Source organism: Alosa alosa, chromosome 20, assembly GCF_017589495.1.
Source record: "Alosa alosa isolate M-15738 ecotype Scorff River chromosome 20, AALO_Geno_1.1, whole genome shotgun sequence".
Classification (NCBI taxonomy): Eukaryota; Metazoa; Chordata; class Actinopteri; order Clupeiformes; family Clupeidae; genus Alosa; species Alosa alosa.
The window spans coordinates 29618127-29646124 of record NC_063208.1 but is presented as its reverse complement, the minus strand read 5'-3'; the positions used below and the strand labels follow the sequence as shown (position 1 = coordinate 29646124).

Genomic DNA, 27998 nt, shown 5'->3' with positions numbered 1-27998 from the left:
GTTCCTACGCAAATGTGTTGGCAACGGAGACGTAAGCGGCGGTCCATTCATTTTCGGTGTACAGGATAAATTGGTATCTCGCATTGAAGTGCCTTGCGCGTTTAGTTTTAGAATTACAAGACAGTAGAAAACGGATAAAGACTCTGCAGACTACGGAAAGAACACTGTTCAATTCAATCTATTGGTAAGAAATACAACTTGTTTACGGCTGCAAGTGATTTTGTTATTGTAAAATGAAGTCAAAAAGCAATAACGCTAGCGCATTTGAGTGCGCAGCAGAAATCTGAAAAATAGTTGTCAGAGTAAATGGGCTACTGGAAAAAAGATCAAATGCTATGATCAATGCTATGATGAATTTCGTTTTTTCCCGATTGCATGCATAGGTCTGCTATTTACGCATTGATGAATACCTCACCGTTTCTGACATAACAGCAGGTGTAGCAGACTCATTTGATTTGCATAGGTATGCATCAGGCTTCAGCGCACAGTATTAATCATTCTTTATACAATCCAGTTTGGACTGAATTAGGTAATGGACGAAAATATTGGAATGAGTAACGGGAAATCACGATGTGGTTTACTAGAGGAGAAAGGGCACATGTGTAACCTCCTTTTGGAGCTCTGTTCATGTACACAGTGGAAAGATTTTGTTCCATTGGTTTCATTGCCTCTCCATGAAATTGACATGTGAGTGGTAGTTGTGGCGTGTTCCAGTCTTTGCATCATTGAGGGATAAGTAATGATGGTTCTTAGGTCCATGTCTAAGTTTGAGCTTTAGCCAAATAGGTCCTCAGTTCATGTTGTTAACGTGTGCAGGACATGTGAGAGAGCATAGGTTAGGCCTATATTGTATTTTCATGGAAGAAAATGGATGAAAGTGGGGGAAAGGGCAAACAGTAGACATTAGTATTTTCTTAAACTTGATTTCAGTTTTCTGTGATTGGGATATCCACCACATTTGTTTTTGGGAGCATTTATGTTCTTCAGATATGTTGTGTTGGAATGCACTTGTGATCTGTTTTAGTATTCGGATTGATTGCAAGTTGGCAGTCAGAAGGCTCAGGAGACAGCCATTGCCACCAGAATGCCACGTTGCAGGTGTCTGTCACCATGATTCTGCATGGTCTCTGTGACACTACCTGGCACTACTTGGGCTGTGGCATAATGGCATTACTACCAGTGATCACCAATATGATGAAAGGGCATAACATGGGTGACAATATATGAGTCACATATGTTTCAATGTTTCAGGGGACAGAAAATAATGCTTGTATCCAAACTCTCACTGACCTCATGTTTGGATAAAAAAACTTACTGACAATAGTGAGGGCTTAAGCAAGGGAACTGCAGCTGTGTCCACTCTGAGTTGCTTCAAACTGGAAAGCATTTGAAAGAGGAAGATACATGCATCCTACAGAACAGGTCAGCCATGATGTCATCACTCATCACACATGTGATCATTTCACTGAAAAGAACTGTAGCGGTCTGCGCCCTCTCTGGAATAGTGTATTGATTATTCAACCTGTTTATGGGTCAGTGCATGCTTCACAGACCAAAGGGACATCATGAATCACAGTTATGCCCTGAATTGATACCATGAGTCATGTGATCTCAACCAAAAATACAATTTCATGGGGAACGCACCTTCTGCACATTCATTCAGCACATTTTCTTACATTGTGCATTCATTTTTGTCTTACAACTGAGCTGTCCCACAGTGATACATGGCAGATATACAGTATATAATGTATATTAGTGTAATCTCAGAAGCCTCTTAAGCAATCATTTTACCACCCCGTTGACATCTGTTTTACCTACTCCAAGTTCATTCTTGTCATTAGAGATTAATGATGCTATAGACACTCTTTCTTCCACACTGGTGTCTGGACAGTTGTTCTACATGCCATCATCCATGGCTCAATAACTGAATCTGTAAAGTACAAAAGGGACTTTGAGCTGCTAAGAGATGCTGATCTTAATAACTACCAGTCAGTGCTACCTGCCTTTTTATCCACAATTACCGGTACTTGCTAAAAAGGCTTTCTATCAGAGAACAATTGAGAACATCACAGACAGTAGAATTTTTTTTTCTACTTTAAATATTTTCTCCATCTTTTACCGCCACCATCAACTACTTCACTGTCTGCAGATTTTGTCTTGACCAATATGTTTCTTCTGACTGAAAATGACACCAGTACATGTGTCCTGCCTCAAAACCTGGATTGCTGCTAAAAAAGGTGAAGTCTAGAATCATTGTGTTAACATGGAGAGGCTTGGTAGCTATTATAAGAACCACTTTGAGTGCTGTGACGGCAAATGAAGATGTTTCCATTGATTATGTCAATTGACATGAATCATTTTGGACATGCCATTTTTCATAAAAATGTTAAAAAAGAAGGAAACACTTTTGTTGATTCCATGTTTCTACCACATTTTAAATTATGTATTACTTTTATTTGTTAGGGACTAAGTACTGTACAATTTCTAACATAGCCTAAATGTTGGCATTTGATGCATTGTAACAGAGTTAGCCGTAGGCTAATTTATGCAGTCCCTAGCCAGGCCATGTGGGCACATGGCATGAGGCAGTGTCATTTTCAGTCAGAACAAACATATTGGTCAAGAGAAAATCAACATTCAATTGATATTTCCCAGTGGTATGAATAATTTTGGGCTTTTAATGTTGTTCTATTGTTCATTTTTTCCCCATTTATTGCGAAAAGTGAAACCTTAATATAGTCTAGATTCATTGCACATAGATTAAAATATGTCAAGTCTTTTTATATTAGAATAAAGAGTTTATAATACAACAATGTCAACCTTAATTAACTAAACTGGCTAATCAGAAATAGTAAATGTATGCACTCAATACTTAGTCAGAGGTCCTTTTGGGTAAATTACTGCATCACTGAGATGTGGCACATAGACAACATATCTAATGTTGAAAATGAAAATTTGGACTATTTCATGAAAAATATATGTTCATTTTGAATGTGTTGCCAGCAACATGTTTCAAAAAAAGTTGGGACAGGGAATGTTTACCACTGTGCTGCTTCACCTCTTCATTTAACAAAATTCTGTAAATGTTTAGGAACTGAGGAGACCAGTTGCTAGAGTTGCATTACTCCCCGATATAGGATTTCAGTATGGGGTATTCTTCATGTTTTTCATTCCATTATGCACCTAATTTGACAAATCTGGACTGCAGACAGGCCATTTTAGCACCTCTATGGAGAAATACTGTTTATGCAGTATTCATTTTGGCATTGTTTTCCTGAAATATTCAAGGTCTTCCCTGGAAAAGACATTGCCTGGATGGCAGTTTATGTTGCTCAAAACCTGTATACATCATTCAGAATTGATTGTGCTTTACCAAATGTGCAAGATACTAATGCTGTAGGCACTAATGCTCCTTCACACAGTCATAGATGTTGAGTTTCAAACTGAGTACTAAAACATGTTGGATAGGTTGGATAATTGGATAGGCCCTTTCCTCTTTAGTCCATGATTTCCAAAAAGAATGGCAAATTATGATTGGTCTAATCACAGGACCTTTTTCTATGTTACCTCAGTCCATTTTAGGCCCAGATAAGACAGTGGTATTTTCTGTATCATGTCTCAATACAATTTTGGCTGTTTTGGCATTTACAATTTTGGCTGCAGTTTTTGAATTGAGTATTAAACTGTGCACATAGACAATGGTTATCAGAGGTTTTCCTGAGCCCATACAATGACAGGTCTGGAATCAGGTCTGGTGTTGATGCAGTGCCATCTGAGGTCCAAAAGACCACAGCCATTCAATTAGTTTTTCAGCTCTTCCCTTGTCTGCAAAGATGTCTCTGGATTCTCTGAATGTTTTAATAATAGTATGTCATGTAGATGATGAATTCCCCAAATACTTCACAGTTTCATGTTAAGAAGCATTAAATTACATTGTTTCATCATTTGTGCACACAGGTTTACACAGAGTGATGAATATAACTACATCTTTACTTTTAAGAGACCCTGCCTGTCTGGGATGCTCTTTTTCATACTCAATCGTGTTACCAGTTACCCTAACTAGATGTACTGCAGAGCGGTACAAAATATGACCGCCGCCCAGTCCAGCACATTTTTTCTACAAAAATAAATCACGCTGAAAGGCCTATGATTCCAACTGTCTCACTAAATTGCATTATCCACACTCAATTCTCACTGGTATCTGCTAGACAACAAGTACCAAAACATGATTAGTTCATAGATTTCACATGTAAAATTAATTTTATACAACCCCACCCCCATCTTGCCTGTTCATAATTCTGAGAAATTCTTGTGTGTGTGTGTGTGTGTGCTTGTGTGTGTGCCTGCGTTTGTGCATGTGCATGCATGCGTACATATGTCTACAGTGTGAGTATGTGTCATACGTATGATTACTGTGAATGTATGTGTGTGCGTGTGTATCTGTTTATGCACATGTGTGCACATGAAATGGGTTAAGATGATCCCTGGAGGCAAACATACGGAAAAAATTGGTCATCCTAGGCCCTAAGGTTCTCAAGATATTCACAGAAAACTGTGTCTGCCCTACCCTCCTTTCGGGGGGTCCAGTCCATCGGGTGTGGGGGCTACAGATCAAAACGAAAACGATGGTTCCATGCTATCTATGTGGGGTTACATGCCCACCAAGTTTCGTGTACTCCGGTCTTTCAGTGTCCCGGGAATCCTTGTTGGTGTACGGTCACTAAATGTACACATAAATTATTTTATTGTAAGGCCCGCCATGAACGAAAGTTCATGAAACTTGCCATGCATTCGGAGGGTGTCATAATGATCCTACACTTTCAATTTCGTGCAGTTTTGACCATGTCAGCCAGAGATATTGTGATGAAAACACCTAATGTTTTGCTTTTTATTTTTTAACTAGGTGGCGCTATACATGAAATAAGTGGTAATGGGATGGGTTGACATGCCCCCTTAAGACAAACATACAAAAAAAAAGGTGGACCTCCTAGGCCCTACAGTTCTCGAGATATTCACAGAAAACTGTCTCCGGCCACCTACAGGCCAGTTGGTGTATAGTAACACCTAATTTTTTGCTTTTTAATTTTTAACTAGGTGGCGCTATACATGAAATGAGTGGTTATGGAATGGGTTGACATGGCCCCTTGAGATCAACATACAAAAAAAAAAGGTCCTCCTAAACCCTATGGTTCTCGAGATATTCACAGAAAACTGTGTCTGCCCTACCCTCCTTTCGGGGGGTCCAGTCCAGCGGGGGGGCTACAGATCAAAACGAAAAATGATGGTTCCATGCTATCCATGTGGGGTTACATGTCCACCAAGTTTCGGGGGCCGGTGCCGTCAGAATTTTCCGGTGGATTTTAGTGCCCCACTCCGCCCCTGAGCATGACTAGGAAAGCAATATTTAGTGGATGAGTGAAAGCATGTCATTCTGCTTTTTCTTTTTTTACAGGTCTCTTTTGACATATTAGGCTACCTAATCTCTAACCTCTATTTTATGAACCTTAAAAGAGAATTCCAGCGATTTTAGTAGATCTCCATTTCTCGAGGTCACTGAGTACTGTCGGTACCCCCCCAAAACCCAAAACAAAACAGTTTTCTAGTTGTTTTTCTAGCTCGAGTTGCTGCAGCCAACAGCTAGAGCTTCCAGGCAGCTACAGTGCTACGCTCTGAGGGGATGTTCATGAGCTCCCATGTTTATGTTCATTTTTGTTTATACTAACAATATTCAGTGACTTATGTGAAAAATCGCAGGAATTCTCCTTTAACTATCTATCCCTGCTGTTGCATTGTTTTTCCTTTGTATGAGTGCATAAGTCATGGTTATCCCTCTTTCCTGTATCATTCTGCCACACTTTGAACAATAATGAAATCTGACCACTGTCATGATTGGAATGGGGGTTGATGGTTAGTCATTAGATAGCCATTAGATTTAGCAGTGAGTGTCTAGATAGAGACACTATTGTTTTAACTCTACTGCAATAGAGTTATATTGTTCCTTGCTCTCACCCCATATCAACACAGCTCAGAGTGAGGGACAAACACACTGATACAAACAACTAGGACACAATGACTTTAGGTTAGCAGATGCTTTGTCCAAATGTTATTCAACTGTGACTAAATGACATTGTACATTTTTAAACATCCGTCCATTCATTTTCATGTTTTATGAGTGTCTTATGCTGGGCATTTGATGCCAATATGCTTAAGAGGAAATACAAAAACATTGTCTGGAATAGCCTGTATGCCAATATAGAATTTACTGTAGTATAATTTTCATAATTCCAAATGAATTGGTAATTCACAGGAATCATATTTCTTAATTTATACAATCATCCAATTTCTAAAGTGATTTTTTACTCTACTTTTGGGATTTTTTGCCCTTGAACTGTTGGCTATACTGGCACAATATGGTGCTTTTGAAAGGCTGTAGCATACAGGTTTGGCTCAGCCAATAGAATGATGGGCCTTTGCAGTAGGACTCTGATCATCCTGCAATTAGGCAAGTAAGTGTTAGTGTAACGGATGCCAGCTAGCTTAGCTGTGCTTGTGGAACGTTGGTAAACCTCACTCCCCGATGCCTCAAGAGTGCTGCTGGCATGTGAGCCAGTAGCCTGGGCTATTGGCTCAAATGTCAGCACGCTCGCTTCCCGATCCGAGGTGCTGCTGTTCGCGGGTTCGAGTCTGGGTGTGTGCAGAGAGTTGCTGCTTAAATTTCCTGACAGTGCGTCTTCAGCTGTGCTTCATATTCGCGCTATAGACCAGGTTTTTCTTGCTCAGTGGCGTAATGCTTTTTAGACAGTGTAAGATAGCGATTTTTAGATAATGCGCCAGACCACACCTTAGGTCCTTAATTGCCACACCCCTGAGCGCATTGTTCAATAAAAGAAACGCGCATGGCGAAAAATTTGACTTTTAGATCCCCAAGTGTCATGGTCTGCGGGGGAGTGTTGGATCCAATGCAGGACAGAGAGACAGAGGGACAGAGGGTTTAAATACACAGGGGTTAACAGGGCACTCTGACACGCTCCGCCTTCTGGTCCCTTCCTGTTCCTGAGCTCCCTGTTCTGAGCCGGAATCGAGACTGGAGCGGGAGCGGAGACAGAAGTCATGAAAACAGGGAGCTCAGGAAGCTCAGGAACATGAAGGGACCAGAAGTCGCACGGAGCCAGAACAGGAACGCAGCGCGGAGCCAGAGCGCAGCGCGGAGCCGGAGCACGTCGGGGAGCTAGGTCTGGAGTGCATCGGGGAGCTAGGTCTGGAGTGCATGTAGGGAGCAAGTCAGACTGGAGTCAAGGGGACTGTAGAATGCACTTGGTCATACAAAGAATTGAAATTTCGTTTCTTACTTTCCTTAGTAATTAAGGACCTAAGGTGTGGTCTGGCGCATTATCTAAAAATCGCTATCTTAGACTGTCTAAAAAGCATTACGCCACTGACCAAGAAAAACCTGGTCTATAGCGAAAGGTGAATACGGAGCGTAGCACGGAGCCAGGACCAGAGCATGTGAGCCGGGACTGGAGTGGGGACTGGCCATTCCTCTTCGGAGGACCAGTCATCCTCTTTGGAGGACCAGTCGTCCTCCGTCGACCACTCGTCCTCCAAAACACTGGGGAATCTCCGAATAGCCAGCCAGGTTCCCCAGAATGTCGCTTCACCAAAATCCCCAGAAGATACTGGAAGACAAACAAAAAACTTGCCTGCTCGATCCATAGTTCGGTCGTTCATTCTGTCACGGTCTGCGGGGGAGTGTTGGATCCAAATGCAGGACAGGATGAAGCAAGGCAAACTTGGAGCAAATGGGAATCTTTAATAGAACACAGCAAACCACGCATGTCACAAGACACAAACCACAACATTAATGACCAACAAAGACTAAGGGGAGACAGAGGGTTTAGAGAAAGGGCCCATAAGCTCTTTTACTGTCTGAGATTTGTCCATATAAAACAAATACATGAGATTATGATTCATGTGAGCCATCATTTTATGCTGTAGTGCATCTGGAATCTGGAATCCATTTAGAAATCGCCTTCCGTGTCAACAGTGAAAATGCACTCATATTAGGGTAGATTAGACTGAAAAAGGTATTGGACCTAGAAAGGTCATTCCACCCCTGAGGGACTGCAAAGATAAGAGTCTTGACCCAACAAACACGGGACGTCCCCCGGACCTTATGTGGACATTCACGACGTCCCCGATTGGTCTCGAACGTCATGTTCTCTAGCGGACGTTCCGGTGACGTTATTGACGTCTGGAGCAAGTTATCCTTTGGTTACTGCGCGACGTCCGGTGCAGGACTTTCTGGGGACGTCACCATCAGGTCCCTCGGATGACATTTGCATTTGGTCATTTCAAAGACGTCCTAAGGACCCGACAATAATGTTATACCGGGGACATCAAGGGGACGTTTGTTTATTCACACATGGCAGCGGAGTTGAGAGCGCTCTGGCTAGCAGGACGGAGACATCACATCCATGCGCGACTTCACGTTACACGTCATTACGTAGCAATATTGAGGTCAGCAAGGGTCAACTCCACACTGCATTCGGAAGAAATGCACCATTGGTGGCCACCGATGAAAGTAAGTAACATTTTTGTGTATGTAGCTCATAAAGTTTTCAATAACTGAATGAAACTGAATGAAAAGTTGTCATAATGTTAGCTACTAACATATAACGTAACATTCTGTAATTTTCCTCTGGGGATGAATAAAGTATCTATCTAGAATCGAACGTCTCTAGTAGGGCTGCACGATATATCTAAAATCTATCGTTATCGCGATATCAGCGCTTGCGATGGACATACCGCAAAGATTACTTAATTTTCGATACATTTTGATACATTTTCTGTGCTGCGCGCATTCCATACAGTCTATGGTGTATTCGCATTCTGAATGTCAACATAGTTTACCAAACCGATGCTGTCATGCAGCCCTAGAAGCCCGTCGCCCACCAGTTTAGGTGTGTGGTGTTTTAGGTGTTGAGGCAGGAGCTAAGTCGTGATGGCTGAAGATAGTCGAGCGAGGTAGGCTACACTTGGTTAAAGAGGAATTGGTGACTAAAAGGAAAAACACGTCTGTTGTATGGAAATATTTTGGTTTTATGAAGGCCGACTTATTACAAACACAGTGCCAAATGCATCCTTCTCCACCATGTTCAAATAAACAATTTCTTTCGTTGTTGTTATAGGATCAGAAGATGGCCTATCTGTCTTTCACTGTAAGGCTTGTACAGTATTTCATAATTTGCATTTAGCAAAAGCCCCAGACAGCAGCAGAGAGGTAATCAGGATTCGTTATTTGTAAAAGTTGTTTAGCCTACTTTGTTAGCCTGGACTGTGTGATCGCAGCCACTTACTTTCACTTTCCGCTGCCCTCGTAGTCGGCATGCCGGTAGCTTAATAACGTGGGATGTGCAGCGTATGAGGTTACAGACTGGGATACTTAAAATTTTAGATGAGTGACCGCCGCGATATAGCTTAAGGACAGTAGCTTTTTTGCTAGGCCCAGCGAAGGCTGGCAATGTGGAGTATTCCGCTGGTTGGTGCACAAGTATTCAGATTGGCTGTCTATCCGTCTTTTACGAGGATTTTCTTGGAGCACATCTTCCACACAACTTCGATAGCCTAGTCAGTAGGTATCTTAGCTGTCCACCTAGGCTACATAATATACTGCTCAAAAAATTAAAGGAACACTTACAGTTTTCCACAATTTTTCAAACCCATTTTTTGAAACCTTCCACCCTTCTCTCCATTCTCAAACTACACTCACAGAATGTCTGACAGTTCTTGCAAAATAAAACACTCGCCTTAAAAGTTTTTCTTATGCTCAGAATCAAACAGTGTCAGCACCAATCCAGTGTATGATTGAAGTGTCCCCTTAATTTTTGAGCATACATTCCCCCCCACCCTATAGTCTATGTTAGCAGCAAGTAGAATGGAGAAAAACATTAAATATTTAAATATCGCAAGTTATATCGTTATCGCAGTACTCAATAATGTTATCGCATATCGCATGTTTTCCTAATATTGTGCAGCCCTAGTCTCTAGCAGTAGCTGCATTCGCCTACCGTAGTCTAAAGCAACATATTATACAGTTTATGAAGTTGTACGTCTATGAACAAAGTAGAACCATGCTAGGTTCACTGCAGATATGTGAATTATGTAGCACATGCATTTTGAGTTTAACGTTAATGTATAACGTTACAAACTACGGAATGGATTTTATCAAATTCGTGTTAGCTGATGTGATGCTTGGTGTAACGTTAGCAAAATCACTGTTCTTAGCTTCTAGCTTCTATAGCTTACAATGCGCATTTCTTCAGATAACTGTCATTACGTGATGCATGTAACATGCTCTAAATAGGCAGTGGTTTATCTAACCTAGTCACGTACTTATTATCTGTTTTATTTTCAGAAACACACACACGGCTGTATTGGGGCTGAACCGAGGACTTTTGGAGCTGAATACGATGCAATAAAACTAGAGAAATGAGCAGAAGATCTCTGCCTTACCAGAGCCTTACTGTTTATGAATAAAAAATGATATGGAATAGAAACATCTGGAATCTATTTATTTCAGTTGTTTCAGTTCAAGTTGGCTACAAAGAGCATTCATAGCCTAGAGAAAACGATACATTTTTTTTATCTGCAATGTTCCAGGAACATAGGCTTACATAGGCTATTTTTAGGCTGTCCCTGTTTAGTTATATTCTAGTTATATTTCATGTACTTTATTTCATGTTGAGTTTTGCTTCCCAGCATGCATTTCGATTCATTTACGTATTTTATGTAAAAAATAGTTTTTTTTATTTTGAAACAATATGGTTTGAACAATTTAGCTTAGGCTAGCCTAGGCCTACTCTGATAATGTTTTGAACAATATGCTACGGGATATGCCCATTAAAACGTTGTATTAGTTTATTAAGAAAAAGACACCGTAGATGTGAAAGCAGCACATCCTAGCCCGGTATAAAGGTCCATGTCTACTCGTCATTAGTATAATGCATAAGGAGGACGTGATTTCATACATGACAGGTCGACGTGAAAACATGAGGTAAGTGTAATTGATCGTGTAATTGTAGTGCAAGTCATAAATGCGTGTTCATGTTCCGACAATCTCTCTCCTAGCAGCGATGAAGCCTTCAGGATGTACCAGCCTACTGCTAAATCACGTTTCATGTGTTTTTTTTTTACCATCGCGGTAATATAAACGTTGCGCGCATAACGTCGCAGTGACCAATACAGGACGTCCCCTCAAAGTCTCGGGGACGTCTTTTAGACCTCCCGAACAGAGGTCCGCGGGATGTCAAGGGAACCCTACACAATGTCGAGGAGGTGACGTTCGCCAGGGACCTTTTAGGGACGTCTCCAGGACTTTATTTTGTTTATTGGGGACTGTGTTATCTTGCTTCTGAATGAGGGCAAAGACAACCAAAGTGGGTGAGAGGCAGAATAGATATGAATCATAGTATTTAAATAGGCTAGTGCCAATCCAGTTGTGTACCGCTACCAAATACCTGTCACCAGAATTTCCATATGACCGTAGCTGATTGAAGACCAACACATTTTGAATCAACTGCAGCGATCTCAACAGAGGCAGGCTGGTTACAGTGCCTGTGCAAGACGTTGTGTAGCATATTGTGTGGGATACAGCCTGATCTTACAATTGCTATAGGGTGTTAACTGATGAGATCTTGAGTCAAATTGGTCATTATTAACACCCACATTTCGTTTTAGTTGGGGTCAATGAAAATGAACCAAGTTGAATGTTAATGTTTTGTGGGTTACTTATGGGAATGCAGGGATTACTGTCATCATGAGAGAGCAACAGCATGTGGCTGCTTAATAAACATACCTGTGTCTATTCCTGTCTAACCCATGGGATTTAGGGACTTTGCCTTGCATGCTTAGATGCTTCCCAAGAGGAGAGAGACAGAGATGGTGTCTATGTATTACTGTTTGTGTTCAGTTGGCTGTTGGAGCGTCTTCAATCTTCTTCTGTTGAGACTCTCTATGACAGAGGAGTCTGTCTGGCATTGTGCGCTGTTGTAAAATTGATTTCTTCATCTTTCTAGAATTCACTGTCACACTGTCACTGCTGTGAACTTAGGATAGTTCCCTCTCAAATGGACCCTCTAATGAGGTCCAAACGCTATGTGTGCCCATGTTAGGCAAGACTAGCATACTATTTTTAGTTTTAGGCCTCAGAGGTATGACCTACCTACAGGTGTTCTGTCTGTAGTGGAAGGTGGGATGTGTGTATTCTGCCAGTCCCAGCTGCACAAGGGATGTGCTCATCGCTATGGAAACAGCTCTCATCTCGGTTCAAAGATTCTAATTTAAAATAATGTGCTGGGACTGAGATATGCACCTGGGAGAAGAGCATGAATATCTCTCTCTCTCTCTGTGTATGTGTGTGTGCGTGTGTGTGTGTGTGTGTGTGTATTCACGTTTCAGAAGAAAATGGGAACTGTAGAAATGAAGTAATGAAACGAAAAACAAAACAGCAGACAGACAGAGAAGCAAAAAATGATCTTTGAATGTAGGAGGATGACATGCGGATTTGTGCTTCTTACCAACAGCTGCATGATGCTGCTCTGCATGTCATAGCCATGACTCATGACTCACTGGTGAATGTATGAGTCATTTATGGTTAGCAACACTTATTTTGTCAATAAGAAATACAAAATGACTTGGCTACAAATAATGTACAGTAGAGAGGTAATATAAGACCAGATTACAAAGGATGTTTAGTTTCAAGTTACATGATTTAGTCTACTGCTGGGCTTTTAAATTCGTTTGTAATGGGGGCCAGTTCATGAGAAGTATCACAACTGAGGGGCCGGAGAAATACTTGAAATATGAGTAATCACATTAACAGCTGTAGATACAATGAAGTACAACATCAACAATATAGGAGTTGTATTTTGTAAATGCATAGCAACATCACTAGCCGGTTGTTTATTATGGTAACACTTCACAATAAGGGTACACAATTAAGCATTAGTTAAGTATTAGTTAAGCATTAACAAACACTTATTTCATCCTTATTAAGTATGTTTTTAAGCGTTACCATTATTATTTTGTTGTATTTGTATTTTGGGAACATTTCAGCCACAGGCCCTGGCTACTCCAGTGGTTACATTGTGAAGGTGGCACTGACTTTATATTGCTAATATGGTTAATTAAATATGTGATAACAGATCAACAGCAATGGAATCTGTGCAATGGAATACATTTTATAACTGGAGATGGGTTTAGAATAGCCTGGCGAGCCAGACCCACATTAAAATGTAGGATCTGGGCACTCACTGTTCGCAGTGCTCAGTCCGAGGGGCGGGATAATCAGTTGTCTTTCAAATTCCCTCTGCACGCCAAATAGGGCCTTAATAGGATATTTGTTTTCAAGTAGCAGGGAATTCAAGCCAAACCGTTGCAACTCTGCCATCAATCATTATGTTAAGCCCACCAAACGACTCTATACACGATTTCAATGCCAGATTTCGTTTCGATTTCTGGAGCTCACAAGCCAATGGAGAGTTGCTAGACTAGCCCTGGCAGCAAATGTAATTTGCTGCCGCTAGGGGCGCGTCTAGATTTCTAGGCTAGGTTTAGAACTCATCACTGTAAATTATACTAAAATGTAGGATGGTCTATGAATGGATGGTCTATGATGGTCTATGTAGAACTCTATGATAGGAGGGAAAGGCACTGCCTCCTTTTTGTTTAAAAGGCACCAGTGGCACGCCAGCCGTAATCCTGTACGCACTGTGCGTACATTTATTTTCACTGCTTTATCATTCAATCAGTATTAGGCCTATACAACAATAAAAATAGGTTGTGTAATATCTTGATTGAAACATGCTTTGTGCACAAACGCTTTGTGCACAAACGCCTATGTTTGGTGCAAAAAGAGCAGACTTCTCAGCATAAGGATACATTAGAAGATGATGATTAGTGTAAACTATGTCATGACATGATGAGCAATTTTGGTGCTTCAAAACGCAAGGTTCCATTCAGACATATAAATCATTCAATCCTAGTGATCCTAGTGATCGTCATGAAAAGAAAACATCAGCTTAATATTTTTCAGGTGTTTAGCAGTAAAAGGCACACTGTTCTTAGCAGTGATGCTGACGGCAGTGAGATTAGGCATTGCATCATCTACAGTCAGTCACTAGTGGGGCAGCCGTGGCCTACTGGTTAGCGCTTCTGACTTGTAACCGGAGGGTCCAGTAGGAACGGCTGAAGTACCCTTGAGCAAGGCACCTAACCCCTCACTGCTCCCCGAGCGCCGCTGTAGCAGGAAGCTCACTGTGTTGGGATTAATGTGTGCTTCACCTCACTGTGTGTTCACTGTGTGCTGAGTGTGTTTCACTAATTCACGGATTTGAGACCAAATTTCCCTCACGGGATCAAAAGAGTACTCATACTCTATTTGGAACATTTCACCGTTCAGGTTTCAAGATTGATAAGGATTAATAAGATTCAATTAATGTGTAGGCTATTAGTGGATCATCTAAAAGTTTGGGACAACCAAAACAGCAGTGCAATGTATTTACAGTGTTGTGAGCAAATCCTTATTGTTAGTAGGTTACCATAACTGTGTTTTTCTCTATTGCAAATCACGACATAAACTCATTGGTTTATTTTTTCTTTTCTTTCCCTGTTTCGCGGGTTGGGCAGTTGAGTTATAATGCGCATATAGCATATGTTCACCTAATTTGAGCCAGAGCCACTTGCTCTGTAAAGGTTTTTCTGTCCTTCCCAAACTGCGTTAAAATAGTGTGTTTAGCAACCAGAATTAAAAAAAATTCCCGGGGGAGAAATCTCCCTCATCCCAGAACTTTTAAAAAGCTTGAAACACCCCTATAGCCCACGTAGCCTACAGCCAGTGTTAGACGCTTCGTGCGGTAGGCTATTTTAAGGGATGACATGGGTAGGTTGACGTGATTAGGAGGGGCTTTCTGTTACAGTTTATGTAAAGGTTTTTCTTAGGCTCAATAAGGAGAGAGGCCTACATTTACCAAAAGCTTTTTTTTTTGGGGTAAAAAGGGGTAAAGGGGTAAAAGGTTTTTCTTAGGCTCAATAAGGAGAGAGGCCAAGGATACAACCCTAGCAGCGCCCCTGTAAGGCACTACTGGGAAAGTTACCTTTTTACCTAAGTTTTCTTCTGAACATGAAATCAATCTGCCACAATACATGCTCACAGGGTTTTATATCTCTTCAAACTCCACAAATTAAATCTGAATTTGGTAAATTAGCTTTTACATTTTTTGCATGTAATAAATGGAACAAATTGCAAGAATTATTCAAAGATAGGTTTGTGTCACTAGACCAGTTCAAGGGTATGATTGATGATATGGCTGTTGCACAATGTTCTTGCTTTGACTAATATTTAGACCTTTTATATCATTATTATTATTTATACATACATATTCCCCTTCTTCTTTTCTTTCTATTTATTATTATTATTATTATTATTATTATTATTATTTTATTTGTATTATCATTTGCCTTTTGTATCTTTTTATTGTTCTTGTTTTATTATTTTGATTATTGTTGTTGTATGTTTTGTAACTCAGGGCGTTGCTGTAAAAGAGCTTGATGCTCAGTCAATTTCTCCCTGAATAAAAAACGGTTGATGATGATGATGATGATGATGATGATATTCCGTCCCTTCCTCCGCCAAGAGTTGACATGTGAATACATCGTGCCAATCATGTGGTATGTTGTGAATACATCGTGCCAATCATGTGTTGTGATCTTGCAGCTGGCGCGAGGTTGGTGTGTCGTGATTCATGGAGCATTGTGCATGCGCAATTCTACCCAAAAAATATGCCCGATAAGTGCCCAAAAAGTGTTGCAATATGACCGCCGAGTGGAGGGACTTTGTTTAAGCTACTTTTTGTTTAGCTTTAAGGGCTTCTACTCCTGAAACATCTGCTGATGTGGCACACTCACACATATTCATCACTAGAGCATGTAGTCATTTGTTGTGTTGCTAAGACAACTATTTATTCACTAGAGACTTTGATACCATCCCTGGGTTTTGAACACTGTTCAAGATCATGGTCTGTACCAGGAGATCGTTTGCGTGTTGGGTTAGGTATGGCATGATTGTCCTTATGTTGAATAGTGTGAAGTGCCATGACCGGGTATCAGAGGCAACATGGTCAGAGAAGGTTAGCTGGTCAGTGTGTGTTAGTGTGTGTTTGTGTGTGTGTGTGTGTGTGTGTGTGTGTGTGTGTGTGTGTGTGTGTGTGTGTGTTTGTATGTGTGTGCATGCGTGTGTGTATGTGTGTGCTTGTAGACATTTAGTAAGTACATTTCATCATCCTCTACCGGCAACCTATGCTCAACACCACCATCTACAGGCCGATTGGTGTACAGTCCCTAAATGTACACATAAATTAATTTATTGTATGGCCCCCCATTGAACGGAATTCCATAAAACTTGGCATGCATTCAGAGGGTGTCATAAAAATCCTACTCTTCAAATTCCATGCAGTTTGGAACATGTCAGGCAAAGATACCTGAGATTACAGTGCCTCATTTTTGCTTTTTCATTTTTATCTAGGTGGCGCTATACTGCAAATGAGTGGTTATGGGATGGGTTGAAATGGCCCCCTGAGACCAACATACAGAAAAAAATTAGTCATCCTAGGCCCTACGGTTTTCAAAATATTAACAGACCCCTCTCATTTGCAAAGCATGCAAACCCATGCCTCACACACACAGGTGCACACAGGCATTCTTCACACATCCTACCCTACTTATCCTGTCCCAAGATGCCCCATAAAGTAATGCTTAATCCATATGGTGGGTCCTTCACACAAGGATAAACCTAACCTCAGGGTCCTTTGCATACTACACACACACACACACTGGGCTTACCTTTGATGGCTCCACAGCAAGCCATCCCACTTCTTACATCCCACTTCTAAAAATTGGTTACATACAGTATTTGCATGTTGTTACATGTGGCAACAGTTATATTCTGCACAAAGTTAATTTGACAACTTGTCGACTCATGCGTTTGGCGGCATAATGATCACTGATCAATGATCACAAGCCGCACCTTGCACCACAATGGTTTTGGGAAATCATGAAAATAATACCCCTGGTAGTTCATTAACTGCTTGGGAGACCCAGTATTCAATTTCTTTGAATAAAATGCATGTGTCTCCATATGGATTTTAGATCCAGTATATCTCTATGCCCAAACCTTATCTTCACAGAAAAAAAAAATTTTTGCCAAAGTCCTACGGACTTTCCCCTAAAGATGGCAGCAAAGATGGCAACATTTCCGGAAAGGTACTGGCTTGATGAAATTCATTCTGGACTCTCTATCCGACCACATAAAGACCTCGGGATACTTCGGTTTGGCTTTAGGGACCCTCTATTCACTACCACGTAAGTGTAATGTTGTTTGGAACTGTAGAAGAGGTATAAAAATAGCGTTTTGTAGTGGCAAAATAATATGCCCTTCTCACTTCCACGCTAACGAGTTTTGACTAAAAAACGGTAAAATCGAACTTTCTCAAAACACATCCACATGATTTTGATGTCAACTCAACGTATGTACTCCCAATCATCCGTAAATTGATCTACTAAAGTGCATTTTACTCCGGATAATTTCTTTAAGTATATATACTTTTTTGATCCCGTGAGAGAAATTTGGTCTCTGCATTTAACCCAATCGGTGAATTAGTGAAACACAAACAGCACACAGTGAACACACAGTAATCCCGGCGCAGTGAGCTGCCTGCTACAACAGCAGCGCTCGGGGAGTAGTGAGGGGTTAGGTGCCTTGCTCAAGGGCACTTCAGACGCGGGCCACTGGTCGGGGCTCGAACTGGCAACCCTCCGGTTACAAGTCCAGAGTGCTAATCAGTGGGCCACGGCTGCCCAATGAACAATGGTTTGAAGACTTTGAACTTTGAAGATGTACAGTAAATGCCTTTGCTGTAATTCCACCATGCACCTCTATGTCTACAGTCTTTCTCAATCATTCTTTGCTTATGATGACAATCATTCCTAAAAGCATCAACTAAAATATTTAATAAATAAAAGAAAAAGAAAAGGATGTGGGTCACAATTACCAAAACAAGCTCCTTGAACTGATATGTGCCATTTTTGACATATTGTGTGTATGTGTGGTTGTGTGTGTGTGTATTTGTTTGTAGGGGAGAGCCGGGACAATTGAAACACGGGATGAATGTAACAATCCAGTTTTCTCCGAGTGTAATGATGATAGACCGACGTCCTTCGGTCAAAACATAGAGCATGTTAACCTCCTTCTATTAGCCAAATATCTTCCTGCTATGTCATTTTATCACGGAGTTACTGGTGATAAACGAGTTTTGATGCGCAAAAGTAAATTTCATTAGTGGTTACATTTTTTTCGATTATCAATGAGTGTTTTTCATTTAAATGTTTGACTTAATGCTTATTCAGTAGACCATTTAGTGTTCTCCACAATCCCAGACTTTCATATCGCATGCTTGTTTACATGGAAAGCAAAACAAGCTATAGTGACATAAGTCTGTGTCGGGACGATTGAAACACGTGTTTCAATCGTCCCGACCAGGCTGTAACTCCATGTATTTTAATGAAATGCACAAATATCTGTGTTTAAACACTCATTTATGGAGGTGAGACATGGAAAAACAGTTTTAGGAAGATGAAAATACATTCGGGCCCACCAGGCAGGGGGTCGAGTTTTCCCATGTTATCCTATGGAGACTGACGGCAGGTGGGTCGTTAAGCCTACTTATTTTGCTGTGCAGTCGCCTAACCCACGTAAAAACCTAGTGAAACGACATTTTCAACAATATAAACATGATATAAATGGGAAAGCTTACCGTTTTAGCTTTAAACATGGCAGAATCATCCACAGGGCATGATATTTCAAAAATTCACTTCATACACGCTTCACGATGATAGCAATGAGTTTTTAACAGACATGCACAAAGACGTATAGCCCTGCAACAATCTATCTAAAATAAAACCTTTTGGGAGTACCATTCATGATATGTAATAAAATGTCGAAGTTGTTGGACGTTTATACTACTTCAATTATATGGCTTAAACTGTATGTTTCCTGGACGTCCCCTTATGTTCTTTCAACATTCCCGACCAGGAGGGACGAATGAAACATTACACACGTCCCACTTTTGTTGTAAGAATTCCTGAACGGTTTTGTTCAAAGCTGAAAATGCATCTGTATTTGACAGAGGACAGATGTAGGTTACTAGTGACCAAATATTAGCTTTCAGTGTGGTACGATCGCTTTGTAAATTACGTTTAATTAAAAAGTGTTTCAATTGTCCAGGCTCTCCCCTACTGTATGCATTTACAGTATTATTTCAGAACAGGGTAGGCTACATGACAGGAGAGTGAGCAAAAGGTAGAAGGTAGTAAGTACACAGACTCAGAGACACAGCAGTAATATAAACACATATCTAAACACGTCACTCATCAAATCAACCAAAAAAGACAATTTTGAAAATGTAAGGCTCTCATCTGATGTAAAAGCAAGAAAACAAATGTTATTTGATAAATCTGGAAGTTGGCAAGAAGGTTAGCAGCCACATCCTAGTTAACTGGGTTGGATGGATGAATCATACAGTAAATGAATCATTTAATCCAGTTGATCCAGTCTATCTTGCATTAATGTCAAATGTTTGGATCAACGATGATTTGCACATTGATGAAATAAGATTGTTTTCTATTAACAAAGTCAAAATCTACCTCAAGTGATTCTCTCACTCACTCTCACTCTCACTGTTGCTCTCTCTGGAATGCTCTTGTTGCCAAGCGGCCCAGTGGAGAATGGGAGAAATAAAATTGTCTTATAGCGCATTTCTTTAACCTGCAAAACCTGCATTTCTTAAACCTGTTGATTCTGTTGTCTGCTGATTCTGTTTTCCCCCAAATTAGAATTTAGCTTTTCCTGTGATTTTTATTTTATTTTAGGTACTCACTGTCCATTTACACCCAGACAGGTGCAGCAAGATGGGGAAACACAACAGCAAGCTGAACCCAGAGGTGCTAGAAGACTTGACCAAGAACACAGAGTTCAATGAAGTTGAGCTCAAACAGTGGTACAAAGGCTTTCTGAAGGACTGCCCCACTGGGATCCTCAACTTGGAGGAATTCCAACAGCTCTATGTCAAGGTACTGTAGGCAGAGGATTCTAAAGCAACACATAGAGTACTGTATGTATGTACTGTACTGTATAGTCTGTATTGAGCAACACACCCCTCACTCTGACCTTGCAATACTACCCGGGGAGCATTTCTAGGAAGAAGTCATTGCTGAACAATGGTGGTAAAAAGTAACATTTGCTAAAATATTGAATTTACTCACACTGTCTAGAAAACATTGTAGTAAGGTCCAACATAACTAATTCCATTGTTCATGTCACTGTAGTTCCAGCAACTTTGTTAATGATGTCATGCAGTATGCTGAGAGTAAAAACTAGACCTACACATTTACTACACCATCTATGGAGCAGTGATTCATTTACATGGTCAGGTTATATGAACCAATAATTAACTTGATGACCCTGAATAAAGAAAAACAGAGGTGATTCACGGATGAAAGTTAATCTCTGTTATTTGCAGGTGTGCCAGTCCACATGTTACTATACGTCATTAACCACCTTAGTCCAGACTACTAAAGTTTGGAAACTATCATGGTCCAAACTTACAAAGTACTATGTAAGTACGACGGTTTTGGGAAACAGTCGTAACTTAGATGTTGGTTAGTTGAACGATGCATCGTAGGCCTACTGTACCATGTTAGTGAAAAGCTAACCTCCTTCCGTAGTTGTACGGAAAACGCACCCCTGTTCCGTAGGCGGGTTAGTTGTAAGGCTGCTAGAAAAGGCTGTTTGGACGAAATTAATTTAATACAAATTTATCTGAATGTGCATGATTTGATCTGACTATTTATGATACATAAGTCAAAATACTAACAACAGACTGTGTGTGAAAAATGAGCCATGTGTGGCATGTGCCAATGGAAGCAAATACAGTAGGTCTACAGAAAAGCCCTCAAACCTAAAAAACATGAGGTCAAAATGCAAGACAAAAACTGACTAAACTAATCTAACACTAATAGGCACATGTGTTTGTATTGCACTAGCGTTGTACAGTATGGGTGGCTTAATTGTAACAGCTCCTAACAGCGGGTCACGTTTGTCATAAGCTTAGCTAGCACCTACTATGAGTTGGCTACATCAAAATGGTTTCAAAATGGCTTCAAAAAGGTGTTAAATTTTAGCCAACAAAATGCTTATTAATGTGATACTAAGATAATAAGATTGGACTCAGTGACTTCGCCCCCAACTCAATAATCGAAAGACAAGCACCATCTAGACATTTACTTTAATGCCTCCAAAAGACATTTTGCTTTAGATTTCCATGAAAACACATCTACTGTATACTGACCAAAAATTTGTGGGACACCGTAGCCTATCCTAGTAATGTGATTAACATGCCCTGATCAACCCTATGCAACTAAACAGTCCATGTTACATTTAACCCTGCGTTACTTTGTGCCCCATTGTTACCCTAGGTGTAAGTCTGTCATGATAATTAGGCTGTTATCCACTTATCATGCAATATATGAAACTATTGACAATGACTTTTACAGACCCGACTGTTGTGGTTACATTTGTGTCATTAGTTTCATCATGGTAATCTAATTAGCTATAATTCACTGATTGAAATAAAATAATCCCAGAAATGTATGAGGAGTCCCTTTGCATGCAAGTCTCTACTAAAATAATAATTTGTGTAGACTAGAGTGCAATTATTTTTTTTTTAAATGTTAATTGTTGCAGGCAAAGTGTCAGTTATGCAGTATTGGGTGTCCTCAGAGCACTATCGTAATCTTTAGATGCTAGGTCTATATAATATTATAGAATCTCCACGTTTTTGCCATTGGGGACAACATGCAGAACACCAAAAATACTGTGCATTACCAGAGAAAGTCAATCCTATTCTGTGAAAAAGTCATTTATTCTAAAATTACACATGGCAATATACTGAACTGAGATAGAGTAGACACTTCCAGTGAAATCCCATCTACTCGTTCTAAAACACAGTTAACTCTTTGAATTACAGATGGAATGTTTATGAAGTTAGTCAACACACTCACGTTATCTCATTAGCCTGAGGGAGGTATTGCTGAAGTATGCAACAAGTAGGGTTACACCTCAGAGGCATATGCAGCAAACAAATCCACTGAGTCTTGTGCTGGCCTATAGTTTCAGCTACACACAAATTTGGTAGGTGTGTGTAACTCCGCAATAACTTTTGTATGTACACTGGCATTAGCCACACCCAACAGGAGGTGAAGTATTTTGAATTTTGTGCGTAATGACACATGATCAATTATGGCGCACTTCTAGATGGCTAGAATGCAGCATTCTGCCAGCCAATCAGAATGCAGGATCCCAATAGCCAATCAGAATGCAGGATTTCGACAGCCAATCAAAATGCAGAATTTCTGTGAATCAGAATGCAGTATTCCTTCAGCCAATTAGAATGCAGAATTCCTTCAGCCAATCCAAAATGCAGGATTTTGACAGCCAATCAGAATGCAAGGTTCCAACAGCCAGTCAGAATGTAGGATTCTACCTCCCCTAGTAGGAAGGCTGAATGCCATTTTTAGGATAACTTGTCTACCGATCTGCCAATCACAAAATGTATGTAGTAAATTGGTCTCTTTGAGGTGCATCATTGCAGCCTTCATCACATATTTTAGGTGTAGCGCCACCTAATGACTACCATGAGTGTACTTAGGCGCTTCCATCCTAATTATGCTTTTAAACAAATGTTTGACTCAGGTACATTCACAAAAAGACCCTAGGTTGCATCTTGGCAAGAGTTACGCTTTAAAATAAGTTGTTTATTTTCATGTTCATCATTGAATCAGTAGATAGAGCAGTTCATACTTCAATGTTATCTTAATGGGTAATGCTTCATCACATTTTAAATGTATTATAAAGTGCATCTTAAACTGAAGATGGATAGCAAATCAAATAGCAACAACTGTCAAATAGTTCTTCTTTGAGTACATTTACATTTACATTAGAGACTGTACTTTTACCATTGTTTTTTTCTCAACTGTAAAATAGATTTTTAAATCTAGGACTATGCTTAATCCATGTCCAGGAAGCCAGCCCACAGTTTATGAGGAGAATTTTATGATCCCAGCAACCATGACCATTCCTTGATGTATGTAAAGGGTTGAAAGCTGACATTGTACATCATGCTATCAGATGATGCCTCTGGTAAAAGCAACTGATTAAGATACAGTCATACATACAGGTGCCCTGTAGTTGTGTACAGAAATTCTATGAGTGAGACCAATTCATGTGTTTCATTTAGTTGTTCTTTTGCTTGTTTTCCTTAGTTCTTTCCATACGGTGATGCCTCTAAGTTTGCCCAGCATGCCTTCCGGACCTTTGACAAGAACGGGGATGGCACCATTGATTTTCGGGAATTCATTTGCGCCCTGTCCATCACCTCACGGGGAAGTTTTGAGCAGAAACTCAATTGGGCTTTCAACATGTATGACTTGGATGGAGATGGAAAGATCACACGCATGGAGATGCTAGAGATCATTGAGGTACATATAGGTGTTGCTTTACAGTGGCCTGTTTAAAACACTTTTAAAGCACTTGTGACAAAACTGCTGTAAATTGAAATTGAAAATAATGAAATTAAGTATTTTATTATCAATTAATAATTTTCTCTCCCCTTATTACCAGGTTATAGTGCCACCTATATTGTAATAAGACATACCATATCTAGTGTATATTATTTAGATGGTTAAATCAACTTATTTTGCTACATGACTATTATTTCTATGTATAGGGACAAATGTTAAATAGAAGAATGAAAACTTTCTACTTGCATCATAACATAAGCATTTATCTTGACAAATTGATATATTCTTGGTTTTCATTTGGTTGATTTTGAAGGTGCTGTGCATTAATGCGTTAAAAAGAACATGTTCATTGAACAACCTCATTTTGCTGTGAACAGCAATTTAACGCAACACAGTTGCAATTGATGAACAAATTAATCTGGGTGCACTCCTTGATTAGACCCTATCAAAAACTGAATTTAACACCCTTGTGTCAGGATAGACAGGATAGGACCCAAGCGCAAGACTCTTTCAAACAAAAGTTTGAACAACATGTTTTATTACAAACAATACTTACAAGACTTCTGACACGACAAACAGAGACAAACCGACAAAGGACAAAGGAACAGGGGGTAGAAATACAGAGACTAATTAACAGAAAGACAGAGGACTGGACAAAACCAACAAGACAATAATGGGGAACAGGTGTGAGCAGAAACGGAGGGAAACTAACAACAAAGCAAGTGCAGACCATCAGTCACATGACAGCAGACAGGTAAAGAGAGCACATGGGGAACAGCAAAAGCAAACAAACACAGGACAACACACAAAATGGCCACCAGGGTGGCACAAAGTCAATCAGTCCCTGCAGGATGCTGACACCTCGGCATAGTTGACATGCTGAGGCACTGCATGTCTTCCTGGGATTTGTTGTGACTCTATGCTTCCTCCTAACCTATGTAGCTACTTCCAGGACTACACTACCTACAGCAACAGGCTCCTTTGCGCCGTAACTAATTTCTTATTTAGCTACCACAGATGCAAGTCCATATGAGCTTATGTTAAAGAAGTAGTTCAGCTCCTTTGACAATTAAAAATAAAATATAGGCCTAAAATAAAACATTAATTTAACTTTCTGCATCTTCTCTAGACATATGCAGAAGGCAAAATATTTTTTGTTATTTCATTTCTAATCATCCCTTAAACTGACTGAATTCCTATTAAGCTATAGCTGTAATATATTGCAAGGAAATGCAGATTGGGAAGGGCATTATTTTTGGTAAATGAGTAGTCAGTAACCCACTTATACATATGCATGTGTGAGAAACAAAGAAATGAACCTAGTAGCCTACATAACTGTATACATGTCTATGACCAGTCGCAAGTGCAAGTGATGTTGAGGGAGAGTGAAGGCTTATTTTAAATGAACTGGAACTTGAAATCACAAAATATAACGTGATTTTCTTTTTCACTTTAATGAACTGAGCATTGAGCTAGCTCTTGTGACATGCACAACACTGGATTTTTGAAGGATATTATTAAAAAATATTGTGTTGCATTGAAACTTTATACAATTGAAAGGATGTCCTTGATTATTTTCCTTGATTGCATTGTTGGGTATACTTTATTTCTTCTATGTCGCATAGCCATACAAGAAACCTTCAAAATGTATGCATCAATAGCTGGCATACATATTCATATCTGTCTGCTTTCGGGTGTGTAGCCTATAGGCTACATTATAATAACAAAAAAAAATATAAAGCAGTAACGAAATACTGTAAAATGTGATGTAAGATGATAAACATAAGCAGGTGTGAAAGAATGATAATGTATAAAACACAAATTAATTACAAACATACATACATGTACGGGATTCCCCTACGTGATCGGTGCCCATGTAAATGTCTATGACTATACAATACACCAGGAATTTAACACCTCTCCTATTTATATCTGAAATGGTAATTAGCAGATATGTTTATATCCAAAGACACTTGCAACATTAGAATAATATTTAACAATACAATAGTAAAAAAACACCATAGGAACATTATTATTATTCAATAACAGTAACCATGCAATAACATAATAATACAAATGTACTATTATTTCTTAGCTGCTCCTCCTCTATTTACAGATACTGGATTTTGAGATGAAAACACTGTGTTCAATTGTGTTAATTGTGAAAGAAGGTGTTGACACTTTCGGAGTGAACTTTTTAGATCTGTTGTTCTGCCTTTGCTTGCCATTTTATGGACCTAAAAGGTGTGAGTTTATCCATGTGCTTAGTTTTTGTGTCATGCCATGCACACACAACGCATTCAGCAGCACGACCTGTTTCTAATGAAATTTGTGATCCTAAACAAATTCTGAATAGCTGATTTTAAAAGTAGGGTTGTATGCGGTGGAGAGCCCTTTAGAATCTCTGTATTGTCCCTGTATGTGTATCAAATTGGTGGAGTTGTTAATCTGTTCTTGTCTCTTTGTTTATTTTGTGTGTGTGAGTGCAAACTTTACTGCATAGTTGTGCTTTCATGTTTTTGTTTATGGCTGTCTTCAGTAAAGAAGAAGTTGTATCACAATCTATTTTTTTTTTGATGCAGTGTGCTGTTACTGACTAGTCCCACTAGGAGTCCTGTCCATGGCTGGTCAATGCATTCGGCATGGCCTCTGTAACCAGTCAGGGCTGCTGGCACTGAGGTCCAGAGCCTGTTCTGTGGCCGGTCAATGTCTCCTGTATGGACGGTAGAGTGACACAAGGGGGAGCTCCAGAGCCAGTTCTGTGACTGGTCAAGTGTGTAGTGTCAACCAGGAAGCACTAAAGCCATCTGCTGAAATAATTCAGTATTTTTCTATGACAAATGTCAACAGGCCTGTCTGGTCAATGATAAGTTTTAACAGCTGCACCTGTCTAAATTATGAGTTAGCTATTAGTTGATGACGACATTGACTGGTCATGGAACAGACTCCTAGTGTCACTCTGCCAACACCACTGACCGGTCACAGAGGCTATATCAGAGATATTCACCAGTCACGGAACAGACTCCAGACGTTGACTCCAGCAACAAGAACTTGCATTTATATAGCGATTATCAAGGCACCCAAAGCACTTTACAGTCACTATCCACCACCAATGTGTAGCACCCACCACACATCTACTTCAGATGGAGAGTGAGGGAATGCTGACGGCATTGACTGGTCACAGAGGCCACACAGGTGGTATGAGTCACGGCACAGATACTGGAGCTTGGTGCTGGCAGCATTGACTGGTCATGGAAGTCATGTTGAATGTATCTGATCAAGGAGCAGACTCGCCAGTATACGGCATCAAAAATTACCTGTTTTAGCTACAACCCCATCTCCTTCAGTATCTTCAGAAGTTCTCTTCACTTCCATGGAAGTCATTTTCTCACCTCATATCTTCATCCATTTATTCCACTTCAAGGTCTCTTAAAATAAGATAAGAAATACTTCATCCCAAGGAAAATGGAATGTCTTTCACCACATCTCTCCTTTTTTTATTCCTTTGCATGTCTTAGGCAATATACAAGATGGTCGGTACAGTGATCATGATGCGGATGAATGAGGATGGACTAACTCCACAACAACGTGTGGACAAGATCTTTAGCAAGATGGACAAAGACCACAATGATGAGATCACCCTAGAGGAGTTTAAAGAGGCTGCCAAGAGTGACCCATCTATTGTACTCCTATTGCAGTGTGACATGCAAAAGTAAGAAGAGAGAGAGGGGACAGAGAGGAGAAAGATGGAGAAAGGGAATCGGGATAGAGAGTGAGACTGCGACTGAGAGTGAGACGTGGAGTGGAGGAGTGATGTAGATTGTGTGGAGAGACATTGTACAGAGAAGTGAAGATAGGGAGAAATAATAAAAAAAAACTGCTACAAAAAGTGAGGCGAGGCAATGAGTGAGCAAAAAAGAGGAAGAGTTAAGGAGAAAAGGTGGAAAATATGACAATGTGTGTGTGTGTGTGTGTGTGTATGTATGTATGTATGTATACCTATGTTGCTTTTTGATGTAATGCCCTCTCACCCTCTATTAGCTGATTAATATATATATATATATATATTTTGATTAGACAGTACACTGGTCATGTTCCCCCTGCTTCTCTCCCAACTGTAAGAACACCAACTTAAGGCCATTGTATCATGAGTCCGTATTGTTCGTCCGAAAATGTTGCACTGTTGAAAAAAAATCTCATGTTGTCACATTTGAACACTAACTCTGAAACTTTCGTCAGTCATCCAAGTTTTCAGAACAAGTTTGATTGTCTGCCTTTTTCACATCCATTTAGTCTACGTGAATGAGGTT

At 40.1% G+C, this 27998-nt stretch overlaps 1 protein-coding gene across 2 annotated transcripts; it reads left to right on the top strand.

The window, feature by feature from the left end:
* The first annotated feature begins 46 nt into the window (after positions 1-46).
* Positions 47-27903, top strand: hpcal4 (hippocalcin like 4). Of its 2 annotated transcripts, none has more exons than XM_048229916.1 (4): positions 47-184; positions 20006-20181; positions 23431-23646; positions 27207-27903. In XM_048229916.1, the coding sequence occupies exons 2-4, from the start codon at positions 20020-20022 to the stop codon at positions 27402-27404; spliced, it is 576 nt and encodes a 191-aa protein (XP_048085873.1). In that variant the 5' UTR covers positions 47-184; positions 20006-20019; the 3' UTR covers positions 27405-27903. The 2 variants fall into 2 exon arrangements, with proteins under 2 accessions (XP_048085873.1, XP_048085874.1); XM_048229917.1 differs by having other exon boundaries at positions 19981-20181.
* Positions 27904-27998: the final 95 nt, after the last annotated feature.

Coding starts and splice junctions, on each gene's coding strand:
- hpcal4 (XM_048229916.1), top strand. CDS start 20,020: ATGGGGAAACACAACAGCAAGCTGAACCCAGAGGTGCTAGAAGACTTG. Junction 20,182..23,430: donor TCCAACAGCTCTATGTCAAG/GTACTGTAGGCA, acceptor TGTTTTCCTTAG/TTCTTTCCATACGGTGATGC. Junction 23,647..27,206: donor AGATGCTAGAGATCATTGAG/GTACATATAGGT, acceptor TGCATGTCTTAG/GCAATATACAAGATGGTCGG.